Here is a 17,489-nt window from a genome sequence, read left to right as displayed (position 1 = left end):
AGAACTCAACAGACACGGAACAAAAATGAATTTGTTCAGGAACTCACTGAAGTTGTAAAACAGTGTATGTATGCTTGTTATCAATTGCCCTGCTTCACAGAGTTCCACCTTAAACCCCAAACGGGACCTTGACATCTATCATTATGGATTATTTAATCTAAAAAAGTTTTTTTTTTTTTTTTTTAAACATCAGTATCAATTCCCTAATGTTTTGCTTAGTCTGTATTTTGCTTTTCTTTTAAATATGTAGTTTTGATAATGAGGATCCATGTTTTTTTTGTTTTTTTTTTCATTTTACTCATGGTTTTGTGATCGTCATTGTGTGCTACTGTGTAAATGTGCTTTTGTTTGGTCAACAAGTCTATGAAAACAGACAAAATTATACTTTTGTCTCAATTTGAATTAAAGTTCTACAAAGACCAAAAACGTCATCCGTTGAAGTATGTAAGTGTATAACATTTATTGTCAGTTCATGGAAGATTTTGCAAGGCACACTAACGAGTGTGATTGGTCACTAAATGATATTTTTGGGTAACTAGGTGACTAAAGCACATTAAAAATGTACATCACTGGAAACTAGCAAGCCATTTCATTTAAAAAACTGAAATCTGTTACTAAGCTCATTGCAAATAGTCAGCTCTGATGTCTGACAAGTACAACACATTACTTTTTTTTTCCTGCTTGATTGCTCATGTATTCAAAGAAGTGCGATGGCCACTTGATTGCTGTTTTAAAAATGGAAACATTTTTCATTGTGACTTCAAATTCAGAAACTTTACAGCTTGTGACACAGCAGCATTCCAGTAATAACTTAATGACTATTGATAAAATTTAATTTAAGGAAACCACTAAAAGAAGAAATTGAAACTAACGGTGCTTACTCTAGCAGTGGGTTCAGAGATGATCACATGTATGCTGAGCAAGTATGTGTAAGTTCCTACCCGAAGGACATTTCACAGTTAACAAGGCTCTCTAGAAGAGGTGTAATCTGTTAGGGTTGAACAGAGAAAGACTGACTTAAGCAGATAAATAAAAAAAATGACTGATAAGTGTCTTGTGTATCTGCTTGGGCTGATAATTCTGCGCTCCAATCTAACAGGTACATAATAATTTTTTTCTCTTTTATGACATGATATTATAAATATTACTTTAGTTGAATTAGTCTGGGAAAGTTTGTTTGAACAGTAGCTCTGTTTATTCACATTGTGATCTCTTGACTTGCGTAGTGTTACTTGCGTTACATCCTGTATTATTTCTGAATGCATTAATACTAGGCATAGTGTGACATACAGAAATATGATGCAGATTGTTTTTTATGTTAAGAGAATGTTGAACAACTCTGTTCTGATAAGAAAACTAGTTCAGTCTGGATAATGTTTTGTTTGCCTCAAGGAAAAATTTGAGTTTTGCATATATTGCTTTGTATCCCAGTATGTTATTTGTATTATTATTCTATACTTTATACAATATTATACATAACGTTGCAACTGTGCTTGTGTTTCAGGTACCAGCGGAGTGAATGAGACTCATGTGTTCTGCAATTCTGGTGAAAATGTCCTTCTCCTCTGTAATAATGCTCTTTCTGACTGCACATCAACTACATGGCTCTATGACACACATTCAGGGGCAGTTGAACTGATTGCCGAAGGGAAAACAAAGAATGACATAGAGAGACGTGAGAGACTGAGTCTGGGCTCTAACTGCTCTCTGAACATCAAGAAAGTCACAAAAGAAGATCATGGATCTTACAGCTGCCGACAATATGTGAATAATAAACAACAAGGACCTGATGCACGTGTTTATCTGCATGTTCTTCAGGGTAATTTTACAATTGCTTGGTCAATTTACAAAGGATAAAATGCTTTCTTTACATTTCTGTCTTATTTTCTGTTTCAGTCTCTTCATCATCCTCACAGACTGAGCTCAGACCAGGCAGCTCTGTGACTCTCTCCTGTCTGTTAATCTCACATCAAATCCCTTGTGATACTTTGGTCCAAACTGAGGATATTCGGCTGCTCTGGGTGAATCTGGCTGGTGTGGATCTGCAGACAGACCCCAGATATCAGGTGTCATTCTCAGAAAAGTGTATCAGCACTCTGAAAACAACACTCCTGAATGAAGATCACAACAGAGAGTGGAGATGTCAGGTTACTCAGAGAAAAGAAGTGAAGGCTTCAGCCACATACACTGTCAAGTATTCAGGTGAGAGTCTTGTAAATCAATTTAAACTATACCCTCATAATTTTAAGGACTATTAATGTTTCCAACAAATGAGCTATGGTTAAGTGATAACAGCCCAACAAATGTTAATAAAGCAATTGTAACCGAAAAAAAAAGTATTTGTAATCATATTTATTTTATCTTTTTTCCTTTACAGATCACTCAACTACAAACCCATCAGAATCTCATACACAAGGTACATGATGATGATGATGATGATGATGATGCTAATTAAACCACATGGCATTTGTCTAATATAACGCTACAGAAAACAAATGATGGCATAGATGACATAGTCTACCACAATACAGTTTTGCATTTTCTCAATAACTGTTTTTACATATATTATAAGGACATCCAGTCATTTATTGTAGACAAGAAACAACAGTTTAATAATAACAATAATATTTATTTAATTACTTGCTTACACTGAACAGTATTGCAATACAGCAACATTCCCAAAAAAAAGACAAAAGATCAAGGAAAGCACTCGGATGGCTGCTGTATATGACTGTATGCGTGTCCTCTCTCCTTTAGTGATCGTGATTTCTGCTGTGCCTGCTGCATTAGCTGTTGTTCTTGTGGTTGTTCTCTGGGTGATCTGTAAAAACAGAACTGGTTAGTTTTGTATTTTTTTCTTCTGTAGCCTATACTAATAATTTAAAGGCCATGTAAAGCCATATAAATATGTGTTCACAATTGCCACACACAAATGTGTTATTAACCACCCAGCCAAATTTTTTATGATTTTAACATCCCGCTAAGTAAATGAAATAAATGATAGAAATCTTGAAAAAAAAGCAGCAAATGCTGGGGGTGTGTGCATTGTTGGTGCTGAATCCACGGCCACTTGCGTGTAAGCTGCCGCCTCTTTCAACTGTCAAATACAAATACATTTAAATCAGGAGACGAGCGAACTGTACCGTTCAGCTAAAACAAGCCATTTGTATTGTGTATTTAGCCATACATTCATAACATTTATAAGATGTTTAGAACCAATTCTCTGAATTGTCTTTATACAGACTTTAAACATATTCAGATCTCCTCACTTTATTATTAACAAACAACCATCATTTTCAGATCATATGTAATAGAAACATGCATATTATGTGAATGTTGAATGATGAAGTTCTCAAACAGAGGTTTATTCCTGTTAATTCCTGCAATATCAGTCTCTAAAGTTATAATGTGAAAACAAAACAATCAATTTTAACAACCAAATCTTTTTTATTTGAATGTTAATAGCATTGGAGATATTATGTTTTGCATGTCTGTTTTACCATTATAATGCTCATATACGTTTTTTTTTAGATAATAAAAGAAGGACTGACAGCTATGTGGTGAGTTTAATAATGCCAATTATTTGGATGTGATTACTGAATTTTAAGTTAAGTAGAGTGTGCACAGTAAATTCATTCAGGAACTAATAACTACTTATCTAAAGGTCAAAGAGAAGAATGAACATAATGGAACCTATGAAACAATCAACATGTCCATTCCTATGCCAAACATCAATGTGAGTAAACAGTAAGACTTAAACTTTCCTTAAGAAGTGTGAAGTTCATTAAATGTCTATTCATCTCTTCTATAAAGCAATTTATATCCTTTAGATAGTGTACTGTCATGTCTTTTTTACTGTATTAAACTTGATTTGCCATGTTTCTATTGTTGATTTTTAGGACCAGACTGATGATGTGACCTATTCTGAGGTGACCGCTCTCAGTAAAAAACAAGTACAAGTTGACAATGTGAGTTTATATTCATGACCAGATTCACTTGTTCTTCTGTCACTGATCAGTGACATGTTCCCACTCTCTCATCTATATGTGCTGATACGTAGCTCTGAATTTGCAAATAATACTAGCTATGGATTGAAAGGTACACATTGACTGACAAACTCTGTGATGTTCTTTCAGGATCATTCTAATGATACAGTGACCTACGCTGCCATCAGAGGAACATAATATGCACCTCAAGATGGGCTTTACACCTCTGTGAACAACACCACTACCCTCACAAATAAACATTAAAGTGAACAGTCAGTAATTATGCAAATCATTGCATGACCTCATATGAGCAGATAAGTATTTTTTTTTGCATCAACTGAGCTTAATGAGATTCATTGAATGTTAAGAAAAAGAGCTTTACATTGAATATTTGTTGAATGTACTGTGAAAATGTACAAACAAAATTTAAAAGGAAAGTACTGTTAAAAAGTTTCCCACATTTTCAACCACATGTAGTTAAAAAAAAAACATTTTCCTGAAATATTCTGAAAAAAAGTGCATGTGTCATAAAATGAAATGTCTGGAGCATTTTGTCCTACATCATTAGCCCAGTCTCCAGCACTGCATTTCCCAGAATCCATCTTGGTTCCCTCCTATGCACACTTGATCAACTGCACTATTTATCTCATCATTAGTTCCTCATTTAAGTACACACCTTTGTTCCACATTGGATCTGGTCTTATACTAGGAAGGATTCTATTACCTGCTCGCCATGTTTCCTGGTGTTCTGTGATTGTTTCTGGGGTTATTTACACGTTGTGTTTTCCTCTCTGGTTTCCATTGACATCATTCCTATTTTTAAGACAAAAGAGACTTTATATCTCCATCGCTCCCCATACTCAAGACTGTGCACTTATATTCACCTCTTAAGCCTGTGTTTGCCTTGTGTTACTGGATTCACTTACTCTTCTTCTGAGTTTTTGTCTTCAATCAGAAGTAACTTCTTGATCAGGGTTGCCAACTCTCACACATCTGGCGTGACACTCACGCTTTCAGCATCACGATGAACTTCAAGTGTCATTTTCATGCCAGATTAATTGATGGAACATTTTAAAAGCAGAATTTACTTTTAAATGAATACTTGTGTCATGTAATGGTATGAAAACAATGTTATTTATTGAGACAGAATCTAAACTACCCAAATATTTTAAACATCAACTGAAATAAAATTTTCAGATGTATCCCGGTAGTTTGTTTCCTATAGAGTGTGAAAACGTTTAACTATCATCTGTTCACTTTGCAGTATTAACTGTTTGTTTATTTCTCGTTTGTTCTCAAACTGTTTATTCATTAATGGATTTATACATAGGCACCATGTAAGTTATTTGGAATCGTTGTTATTTATTTGTTTATGGTTATGGCAGGAGATGTAGTTCTAATTGAGGTTGTGTTATGCAGCATCTTACACTTACTGTGCCTTGTTAGTAACAGTAAGCATAGCATGTTGCATAATACATAAAGTTACATGTTTTTTTACTTTATTCATTTATCAGGACAATGCATTAACAACAGTACGCCTGTAACATGCCAGAGTTAGCCAATGGCTAATTTTCATCTGTAGTCCTGTTTACCAGTTGTACACTGGCATCCTAAGGAGAGTACAATTATAAAAGTTTGCATGTACATACAGCTTTATTTGTCTGCTACAGCATAGCTGCAGTAGACGAGAATTGTGAAAATGTGAAATATCACTAATAAGTTCTAAAAAACACCATATTCACACAGGCATTAGCGTCATGTTGCAACAGGTTACAAAAATTTCTTAGAACTGTTTCACACGAGAACTAGCATGAAAGTACACATTAGTTTTCTCTGTGAACCCAGTTTAGAATAAATCGTTGCATTAGTAGTTCCTCTTTCTTTTAACAAGTTGCTTCATACCATTCTATATTGATCTCAACTGTAGGAGCTTATGAAGGTCTGGACACTCATGCTAGTCTTTGAGTCTACATGTGAATTGAAGTTATCACTGCATGTTATCATTAGCCTAACTCCATAATAAAATAACGTTCACATTCAGGAAGCTGGTGCTGCTCATCTGTCCACTGTTGACACTGTTAATTCTCCACGAATAATTAACCAATTACTGTAGCTCATAAGCCATGATGCTGTAGTCAAGACCAGATCGTTTACATTTTCACAATCTCTCAATAAGAGTTTGTCTGAACCTGGTGAGTTACAGACAGTGTTTCTACCAGTGGAGCAGAAGAGACTTGTTTGTTCTGCAGTCAGAAAGAGCATTATCACATGGACATTTTCACCAGAACTGCTATCTAAGTCTTAGCCAGACTCTTTGCTAAAACGTTGTTGTTTTTAAATAAATGGTTTACATTTATACAGATTTGATCAATCTTACAGACACCTTTACCTGTGAGAAGATCTGACCCATTGATTCCACACACCTCACTTGGTTAAAACTATGTTTTGTGATAATACATCAAATTGTTGAAAAGAACAGCGGCACATTGTCTCTCTGTGCACTCTCAGAATATTTAGGATTCATTATTAGATTATTATTACTATTAATATATATTATTATTTATTAGATTATAGTTTTAGCATAAACTAATAAACTTAATGCAAAGCATATTTGCCAGTCATGTGTAAATCAAAAATTAGAATAATTATATTAACTAATATGAGAATATTTACAAAAAGCATTTATTAAAAAGGCTTAGAATCAATATTAAATATTTTCATTGTGAAAATAACAAATATATTCAGTTAAAAAGTATAGCTAAACATGACTAAAACAAGCAATTTTCAGTTACAATGTATGAAGTTGAATTTTTTTTTATTGATGATAAATAAAGAAACTTGGTTATTGTGTGTATAAAATGTATTCATCTTATTAGTACTATTATATAAATCTTAGCTGTTTCATGAATGACAAATGCATTAAACCTAACCTAAAATAAATAAATAAAGGAATATACTTCTTCACATGACAGTAGATTTCATCCTTTAAATGTCCAGGGGGAGTTAGTATTTATAATAAATATATGGGAAAAAATAATTAAATAAATAAAGCTTGATTATTGATTGTTGTCCTTTTTTAACTTAAATCCTCTAATAAATCCAAAATTGATTAAATCCTTAATAATTCAATCATATAATGATCAGTGACATATAACAAAACAAACAAAAAAAATGCTTATTTTGCAGGATAAATGAGTAAACCCTAAGCATGGGTCAGACCATCAGTCTCATCTCTCACACTGTTTTATAATGTTTAATACAGTGTTAGAATATAAAATTTTTACATACCTGTGTTTTGTGTTTGTGGGTGTTTCACCAATCATTACCGTGCAGTATGACACTACAACATATGAGTGTCTTTTACCATACTTCCTTTGTTTCCCATATAAGGGTATATTGTACTCATACTCATTACATAATCTTTGGGTTAATATTGAGCAATGTGGCTGTGGGCTGTGCACTAAGTGTTATATTATATGTCATATGTGCAGTATTTTATTACTGAGTTGTGAGCTCACTTGGTTACTGCTGAGTGAGTTTTTCCTCTTTGGTTCAACCCACAATAGAGCAGAGATCATCTCAGAAGTTTAGACTGGTGGGTTTGAAATCCGTTGCAAGTTTCTCTTCCTCTTCTTAAATAGTCTTTATCTAAATGTGAAACAATTACTGAACCTTTTGAGGAGGTGTATGAGGAGGTGTACAACCTGCTGGTAAAGTTTATAATGTTTACATTCAGGAATTGGTGTTGTTCACTTCTAGACACTGTTGATTCTGTCAGATCATAAGCCTGTGGTGTACATCTCATACACATGTGATTGATAGGTAAAAATTAATAGGCTGAATGGACTGTAAGTCGCTTTGGACAAAAGCATCTGTTAAATGCATACATTTTATTTAATTTTTATTTTAATTTAAAACGGAGGGAATTCAGATGATCTGGGTGAATCAGCCTGGTATTAATCTGACTCCAGAGACATGACATGATGATTAATAATATAATTAATTCATGATAAACTGAAGGTTTATGAGCTGTTTCTGAGTATAAGGGATTCCTCAGCCTCACTTATCTCCATTATCACTAAACAAAATTTATTTAGTGATGCCTTAGCTATACAACTTTTCTACACCTTGTGAATGTATGACAACAAATAACCATCATCTTACCAGGATGCAGCTCACATATATGTCTGACTGTGCTTCTCCTTGTCCTTAACTGTCTAATTATGCCGTAACAGCTGGATGAGGTTTACTTGCAGCTTTTAGTATCTAAAATGTAATAAATAAATAAATAACACCCTGGTGGCACCTAAAGAAGTAACTTCCTAAATTCCTAGCAAACAGCCACGACGGTAATACACCAAAACTAATGATGGATCACAAACTTTTATCTCCACAATACGGTGCATCTGAACTAAATTCCTTCAACCTACCTGAAACACTGAGACGACACACACCTGCTGTTACTACACAACCGTGTATTTATACATGTCTTATTCAGGTCACATATGTTTGAACTGAACAGACATGGTCCCCAGATGCAACAGACACAGCATCAGAAACCTGTTTCTCAGTATTACTTCTGTAAATTGGATTAAAGACTGTTTGCTTTATGATTTTTGTCATCATGAGCTCTCATCAGCCATGTTCTGTGACATCTATAAATAAGATTACAGCCAGATTTATCATAATCTGTATGGATATTATGGTTATTTGCATACAGCTTTCAGTGTCATTTTCTGATGCTCCAGACTGCTTTGAATATGACATTAAATACAGTGATAATTAATAAACATGAATTTATTATTTAAACAGAAATCATAATATAAATACATGGTAATTTGATCTTTCTAACTTCAATTAATCTACTCTTTAAATTATTGATTTTACTGAAAGATTTCATGTTTTACTAGTCCAGTTAAATTACTATATGACATATCTACAGATGTATTTTAAAATGCAGAACCAATTCCCTACTTATGTATCCTCCTAACCCTAAAAAGGAATATGTGGTGTTTATTTCATGTCTGAGTTTATGTCACAGTCCAAAAAGCATGAAAGCAGTATCTGATACTGGATACATTATCAAAATTGACATAAAATTAAAGAGAAAATACGGTATGATCATCAAACAACATTTACAAGAAAACCATGCTTATATCTTTGCTAGCTGAAGTAACCCATCTAAAAATGAATGCAAAGATATGCATGTAAAAAAAAAAAAAAGTTGTTTATATCATCGTGAAGTGTCATTCAGCAGCTCAAAAAAAAAAAAAAAAAAAAAGCCCAAAACATCTTTGTTATAATCTGATTTTAGACGACCTAGATATCCCCATATGTCTCAAATCCAAGACATTTTATAATGTCTCAGAAAATGTGCAGCTAATAACCGAGCTAGCATGTTAGCGTTTGCCAGTGTTAAACTCATAGGAGCAGACAGAGAGAGGATCGCTGTTCATTCCATCCAGATAAAGTCCTGGAACCAGGGTGAGACAGCAAGGCTGCTTCGATCTGTAGTTTATCCGGGTCAGTCGAGACATGTTATCAGCGTTATAGAACGACACCTGCTTTCTCTCACAGTCCAGATACAACCCTATTTTCTGTGGTTTGTCTGGAGTATTCAATGTAGTGTCCTTTCCCTCACAGGTCAGCACGTATCCTTTACTGTGTTTAAGGTGGAGCAGGATCTCACTCTCAGCAGACTTTGCTGCACTCAGCTGTTTTTCTGCACCTATCTTAATTCCCACAGTCCAGTCTGGCTTTTCTCCCACCTCTATTTCCCAGTAGTGCTGCCCAGCTTGGAAGTTTTTCTCTGAAACTGTCCCAGGGTTGAAGTCTTTATACAGAAGAGTCGCTCTGTCAGCTTGACGGATTCTGGCACCCCCTGGAGACACTTTTAAGTAAGACTCTCCAGATTTTTTCAGGGTTAAACTCTCAGGAACTAAAGAACAGACAGAAACATTATTAGATGACAAATTATTAGTTGAAAGACGTTTTAGCAGGACAGCACTGTTCTGAATATTCTGGTTACGTAGTGTTTTGAATCCATAACCATACACATATAACTTCTGCAATTATTTCCCCAAACCACTACAGATTTCCTCCATTCAAACTTTTTTTTCTGTGCTTTTTTGGTTTATATTTGTAAGAAGTTAAAGTTCGAAAATCTCCTGTTGATTTACATTCATCAGATGTTTGTTAAATATGCAAAACTGACTAAATCTGTTTAACCATCTAACCTTTACAAAAGCTGCCAAACTTGTCAATGATATATGGATGAGATGGCCAAAATGATAAAAAGATGTATTTTAAAAATCTATGTGAATCTATAAAGTTTATTCCTATCCTAGGTTTTTAAAATTATTGTTATTGTTAGTTATTATTGAATGTGTTTTTGAGTAATTTAATAGATATGGTCAAAAAAGAAGCATCATGTCATTTACCCTCATCAATTTATTATTATTATTATTATTATTATGTTTTTGTTTGTTTTCACAAATAGCGCACAGAAAGCAAGACAAATACAGCACCACAATCTAGAATCTAACTCATAGAACTTGAACACTTGTCTTTACAAGTGCTGGCATTTTCCAGGAATGCAAATCTAGTTTCACTTTAGCTGAATTTCACAACATGCATTTTTGTCATATTTTTCACCTGGTTTGATGGATCCCAGCATCTCCTTCCACACAAAGAACTGCAGGTGAGTTTCATGAGGGCCAATAAAGAGAGAGTCAGGAACCACAGAGAGATCTTTCACTCTTGACGCATACCTGAAAGATATAGAAAAGTCATCAAATAGAAACCAATTTCTACCCAAGTGATAACACCCACTGATCTCATTTAGACCTAAATAACAGTAATATCATTGCTTTTTATTTACTTGATATTTGATGGTGTCAAATCGTCTTTCTGCTTCATCTTCTTCGTCATTGGAAATCCTTTTTCATTCCACCACTGCAGACAAATGTGTGCTTTTTATTTACAAGATAAACCATAACTGTAATCGAAAACTCATAGGTAATGCATTATCATAGATTATAATATATTATCATCATATTTCCAAGTGTGTCTTTATAAATAAATTATGTTTTTTTGTGTGTGTGTTTTTTTTTAACCAACTTTACCCATCAAAAATAAAAGTGTGTCATCAAATGTGTTGTGACCTGTAGAAAGTGATCAGGCTGCTCAATCTCCAGAGCTGACTGCAGAATAATCTCCTTCTCTTTGTTCTCCATGAACCTTCTGTTTATCACGGACTGATTATTCTGCATGAATTCTGTAACCTTCTTCTCCTCCTTCTCCAGCTTTTTCTTCACTTCGGCCTCTTTTTGTCTTAAGAACTGGTGCATTTCCTCAAACTGAGCAGAGATCTGGGCTAATAAAGATTTGGATTTACCCTAAATAAAGAAAAAAGTGAAAAAACAACAATATAATATATACAATATTTTACTCTAATATCATTCAAGCCATTTTCTGTTTGAATTGTGTTTTTAATGTATTTCTAAATTAATAGATAAGCTAAAAAAAATATGAGTCAAGGGATTAAGAATTTGCGGAAGTAAATGAAATGTGAACCCTGGTCTCTGACTGTGCAAATAATTCATTCATTTTATTTTATTTATATACACCTTGATACCTCAGTTTTGGTGATCTCAGTTGTCTGTTGTTGGATCATGTAATCCAGCTGTCCATTCTCTTTGGCAAGAAAACCTAAAGCTGTCTTCAGCTCCCCCTACAGAAAAAAACAAAAACAGAGAACAGATAAGCTTCTCTGTATATCTGAAATGAAATAAGCCTTGGATTTAAATTTAGAAACTTAATTATGCCATGAATAATATTACACAAATAGCATAGGTTGAAAGACACTTGAAATCAAGAATGGAGCTTTTAATCTGCAGGGCTTTCATCAGGCACTCTGATATGACTCATATACAAATGGCCGTGTTTTACCTTGTTGATCTGCGCAGCTTCTTTTACCGGTTTAAAGACGTGTCCTTTATGTTTGTCTCCATCCCTGCAGATGACACACATCAACTTCTGATCAGTCTCGCAGAACAGTTTGAGTTTCTCATCGTGTTCCGAGCACATCAACATCCTTTCCATTTCTGGGAGCTTTAAGGATTTATCCAATTTGAGCTCAGCAAGGTGCTCTCTCACAGTGGAGGTCATGTTCCTCAGTAAACGGCTAGATTTCAGGTCTTCTTCGTTATAAGGCTTTTGGCATTCTGGGCAGGCGGTTGGTCCCAGGCTGGCCTGCAAGTGACCCATGATGCAGTCCCGGCAGAACGAGTGCTCGCAAGAAAGTGTAACTGGATCAGTAAAATCACCCAAGCACACCGAGCATTTAATCTGCAAAGACATAGCTGAATACATCTTAGCTTTCTTCTCAACTTCTGCCAACACTTTGTTTTTAGAAGTGAACACTTTTGGTTTCAAATTTGGTTTGCATAACTAGGTATGTTTCCTCCCACAGGTTAAAAAGTAGCCAAACAGGAATATCACATCTTATATACCTAGGTTTCAAAATAGAATACACATTCACTGGACAAAACATTTTCAGCCAACACTTGTACTAAAGAAAGGTCCATTGTTACTTCTGCCCATAACCTTTTACATGTAATATTTACATAACCATTGAATAAATACTTTGAACTTTTTGCACCCCACAAAAATCATCTAATGTATTGAAGGAGAAATTATGGTTGTGAAAACCAAAACCATTAACATAAAGTTCTCAGCTAAGCTGCTTTTTCTATAAGAAAAGTCCAGAAAACTAAAATTGGTGGTAACATTTAACAATATTATTCCACTGGTGTGTCACACTGGTTATGGTATCATATATTATAAGCAAATATAAATAAACAATAATATAAGTCTATATTTATGTATTTAACAGTAACCTAATATGCTGTGAAATTGTTGTACCTTTATAGTTCATAACAGCTAATGCTTTAACTAATGCTACTGTTTTTATAAGGGATTTATTTATTTATTCTTGATTTCTTGAGTTCTTGATTTCAATGTAGAAGTATGTAAAACATTCTGTTCTCTAATGCGAGAGGGTATGATCTGACTCAATAAAGGACTGAACAAACATTACAGCTTCATCGTTCCTTCAACAAAGTCTATGAATACTATTCTGACTACAACAGGTAACGCTTTCTACTTTTCATCGAATATTTACACATTTTGAGTGACTTCAACGCTCTGGTGAGTTCACTTTGTGAGCACGTTTTCTGCCACGTTATTTAGGAATCACATGAGGGAGCTCACAAATGCCCGGAATGCAGACAAAACTTCACCAGGCAAGATTTTAAGGTAAAGGAGTGCTGAAAATCATTGTAGACATCTTACAACAACAACAACTCAAGATAAGACAACAGACTCCCAGGAGTGCTGTAGAAATGCTAGAGTATTTGGAACCATTTGGAAACTTTTCTGTTAGAATGAGCAAAAGATTGGTTTGTCTCATCTGTAAGGAGGGATTGAAACACAGTGGACATGGTTTCAAGCCTGCAAAAGAAGCTATTAAGTGAAGGTTGTTGAAATATCAAATTATTTATTAATAAAACAAATAAGATGTGACAGGATGACACTTTAATTACAACTTTTTTGTGTAACAATGTATGTTTTGTTGTTGCTGTTGTTAATGTAGAAGGTGGTGAGAGATGCGTTGAGATGCTTGAAATCACAAAGTCTAAGGTAGGTTATGAAAATAATATTATATTACTATGTTTTTTTCCCCTCATCTTTTAAGTTTGCCACTCTCAGCTTTTTTGTCTGTCTGTCGCATTTCGTCTATTCATATAATGTGAATCAATGGAAAAGGGCCCAATAACTTGAGGAAAAGATACATGTTCAGTTTAATAAAATCCATGAGCTCTTGAGAAAAAGGGAGGAAGAGCTGATAAGGCAACTCCAGAGACAAGCAAGCAGCGCTGAAGTATCAATGAAGCAAAATGCGTAATTTCTGTCAAAATTGTAAATAATGGACAACTAAGAGTTCATATTGGAGTCAGGATAACAGATGTTGTCTAAAAAAAAAAGAAAAAAGTAAAATAAAGAAAAAATGCTAACATTTAAACCAATAAAAATTCCTATGGTCTCAGGGGGGAAAGTGACTATTTACAATTTTTTGCAAAATGTTACATTTGAGGCTGCTTGTACAGTTTGATGAAGTTGCCAGATTATTGTACTACCTTAAGCTACTTTATATTGACTGTCACAATTCATCGAATGATCTTTTAATCTGTGCATTTACTTTGTTTTCTGTAACAGAACATGAAATTAAGATCAGATTTGACATATTGACCATTGATGAATAGACGGATGAATGAATAGCTTCCCGTATAATACACATGCTCAACATTTTTTTTTTTTTTTGAGGGAATACATTATGGGGTACAATAAAAAATATATATATATTCACCTTTTTATTCTTGGCCAGTCATTATACAAAGTAGAAGTGGCATCTGTTAAAAATATTTAGGTCTTTTTCAAGGCAATCGTTTTGATTGATTGTGATATTTTCAATGCATCCAAAGATAACATTGCATCCTCAGTGTGGTTCTTGGACTTAATATCTCTCCTGGAAAGCTCTCCTTGGGAGACTCCAGCCAGGAGCAACTTCCTGGCATCCCCGCACCAAGATGAGAAAACTTTTCTTAAATAACCAATTTCAAGCACAGCTGATGACACTTTAAAGTGATAAAGAATATTTAAATAAACAAACAGGTGTTTCTTATTCTTCCATCCAAATTTTCTTTCCTTGCATCATTTCCTTAATTCCTAAGGGGGGTGGAGGTAAGATGCAAGGAAAGGAAATGTTGATGCACAAATGTGACCCTGGAGCAGAAAAGCAATCATAAGTAGAACAGGTATATTTGTAGCAATAGCCAACAATACATTGTATGGGTAAAAATATTATATTTTTTCTTTTATGCCAAAAATCATTAGGATATTAAGTAATGATCATGTTCCATGAAGATATTTTGCCAAGTTCCTATTGTAAATATATCGAACTATAATGCAAATGTAAACTTCATTTGGACAACTTTAAAGCCAAATTTCTCACTATTTTGAGAAATTATTTTTTTGAACCCTCAGATTCCAGATTTTAAAAAGAGTTGTATCACAGCCAAATATTGTCCCATTCTAACAAACCATACATCAATGGAAAGCTTATTTATTCAGCTTTCAGAAGCTGCATACATCTACATTTCAACAAGTTAACCCTTATGGCTGGTTTTGTGGACCAGGGTCACAAATAGGAAACAATTTTAGACAGAGGATGAAAACTTATATAAAGAAGTTATGTATAATTTAAATAATATAGGGAATAATTGATGACTGTCCATCGAATTATAGAAAATAATTCTTAAGTTTTAATGTTTTAGCTCCACCCCCTTGGTGTGAGGAAAGGATGCTGTGAAAGAAAATCATCAGCTGCACTCAAAGGATCTGCCCTAAAGCTGGTTATTTAAGAAATTAATATAATTCAGCAAGATGCCCTGTTTAAATATGTGAAATGTATGATTTATTTAAAGGTAAAATGTTAACACTTGAGAATAGGATACAGTCAATTATTCCATCAGTTATTCTGCTTATATGCTACGGTTACCACATCTTGTTCCACACCTTACAAAGGCTTTGTAGTTTTATATAAGGACATTTGTGTTTGTTTTTGTACTTAAATAACTGCTTTATTATAAAATGAGAGAGAGAAATTAAGCATGTTTGAAGTCTGTGGGTCTCTAAAAGTAACTGTAAGTTTATCTGCCTCTTTAACAGTATTGTTATTACCTCACTAGTGAAATGTCATTTAGCTTTTAAGTTGCTAAACTATTTGGCTGTTAAAATCAAGAGAGCAACACTGACAACACTTTTTAGACTGTCTGTATGTATGTGCGTTTGTAAATGAGAGAGAGAGAAAGATAGTATGTGCTTAATAAAACATAATTTTGTGTCAAAAACATGGAATATCTAATTGTTTATTGGTTATTTTTTAAATAAATGAAATTTCTGGGAAAGTGATATGGATATGTTACAGGGATACTCCACCCCAATATTCAATTTTTGTCATTAATCACTTACCCCCATGTCGTTCCAAACCCGTAAAAGCTTTGTTCGTCTTCGGAACACAGTTTAAGATATTTTGGATGAAAACCGAGAGGCTTATGACTGTCCCTTAGACTGCCAAGTAAGTTATCCTGTCAAGGTCCAAAAAAGTATGAAATACATCATCAGAATATTCCAAGCCATCAGTGGTTCAACTGTAACATTATGAAGCAACAAGAATATTTTTTGTAAGCAAAGAAAACAAAAACAACTACTTTTTTCAACAATTCATTTGTCAATTGTCTCCTCTGTGGCATAACCTGATTTTACCAAGTGAGACATGGTCCTGGGACAACATCTTTGTTGTCCCTAGAACAACATTGTGATTAACCAATTAGAGTTTATAGATTTTGTGAAGTTTATGCTTAAATTCACTGTTTGGTGCTTGTACATCAGTGTCATTCATCTATCATTTCCTCTGATTTTAGGGATTACTCATGGTTAAGGTTAGGTTTAGGTGTAGGGATATGGTCAAGAATACATATTTGGAGTAAAATGTTTTTCCAGGGTCAACAAAATCAGGACGTGCTCCTCTGTGTCTCCACTCAAAGTTCACTCAAAACTGCCTTTGCTCTCCTGTGTCAGCCGCACCACAAGGATGCGCTGTTTTCTTTCAAATCAAAGCTAAATACACACCTTGTGGCAAGCATTAGCAGCATGGTGATATGGAGAGACACAGAGGAGTTATTATTGTTATAAATCTTCAATCTGTCACAGTGTCTGGGTTGTGTTCCCTGGGTATCCACTAGATGTCCTCCTTTCCCACAGTGTCTGTCACTTCATCAACCACATTCCTCATGTCTCTGCCTAAATCACTGCACCCAGCTGTCACTGGTTATCAATCATTACACTCTTGTCAATTTCCCATTAGCGTAGTCTCTCCCTGTGTATTTAACCCGGTCTGTCTTAGTATGTGTCACGGAGTCCTTGTTTAATTCATGTCCGTCATCTATTTGTGCCCTTGCCTTGTGTTCGTGTTTGTTTATGTTTTGGATTTGTTGGATATGGACCCCTGCCTGGACTGTTTATTCTTTGGATTGCCCCTTTAATAAAGACGTATCCGCAATTGGTTTTCTCTCTGTGTATCCTTGTATCCCAGTCATGACACAATCTGCCTCTTGGGCTGATTAATACAGTTTTGGGTACTAGACAAAAACTTTGATTCTGGGTATCAGACAAAGCTTTTACCAAACATTAATATTTGCTGACAGGATGTTGACAAAATCTTACAAAATAAACAATTTGTCGAACATAATGTCATATTTAAATTGTATTTTGGGTCTATATTTCTACATATACTGTAATAGAGTCCATGCTTCTACAAAGGCTCATGTATCAACTGGTATTATATAAAATGATGAAGACATATACATGAAAGAATATGAA

The 17,489-nt window shown here is 34.4% G+C and overlaps 2 protein-coding genes across 2 annotated transcripts; one reads left to right on the top strand and one right to left on the bottom strand.

The window, feature by feature from the left end:
* Positions 1-46: 46 nt before the first annotated feature.
* Positions 47-6,398, top strand: LOC113077899 (uncharacterized). Its single transcript, XM_026250162.1, has 9 exons — positions 47-1,099; positions 1,505-1,819; positions 1,897-2,202; positions 2,378-2,416; positions 2,758-2,838; positions 3,532-3,560; positions 3,665-3,736; positions 3,900-3,968; positions 4,137-6,398. Exons 1-9 carry the CDS (start codon positions 1,039-1,041, stop codon positions 4,182-4,184), a joined length of 1,020 nt encoding a protein of 339 aa, XP_026105947.1. The 5' UTR covers positions 47-1,038; the 3' UTR covers positions 4,185-6,398.
* Positions 6,399-8,839: 2,441 nt separating this feature from the next.
* On the bottom strand, positions 8,840-12,641 carry LOC113077901 (zinc-binding protein A33-like). Its single transcript, XM_026250165.1, has 6 exons — positions 11,937-12,641; positions 11,623-11,718; positions 11,150-11,383; positions 10,867-10,940; positions 10,641-10,756; positions 8,840-9,924 (listed from the first exon to the last, which is right to left on the bottom strand). Exons 1-6 carry the CDS (start codon positions 12,357-12,359, stop codon positions 9,386-9,388), a joined length of 1,482 nt encoding a protein of 493 aa, XP_026105950.1. The 5' UTR covers positions 12,360-12,641; the 3' UTR covers positions 8,840-9,385.
* Positions 12,642-17,489: the final 4,848 nt, after the last annotated feature.

Source organism: Carassius auratus, unplaced genomic scaffold (genome assembly GCF_003368295.1).
Source record: "Carassius auratus strain Wakin unplaced genomic scaffold, ASM336829v1 scaf_tig00023531, whole genome shotgun sequence".
NCBI lineage: Eukaryota > Metazoa > Chordata > Actinopteri > Cypriniformes > Cyprinidae > Carassius > Carassius auratus.
Note: the sequence above shows the minus strand (reverse complement) of the source record. Positions and strands in the feature narration are given on the sequence as shown.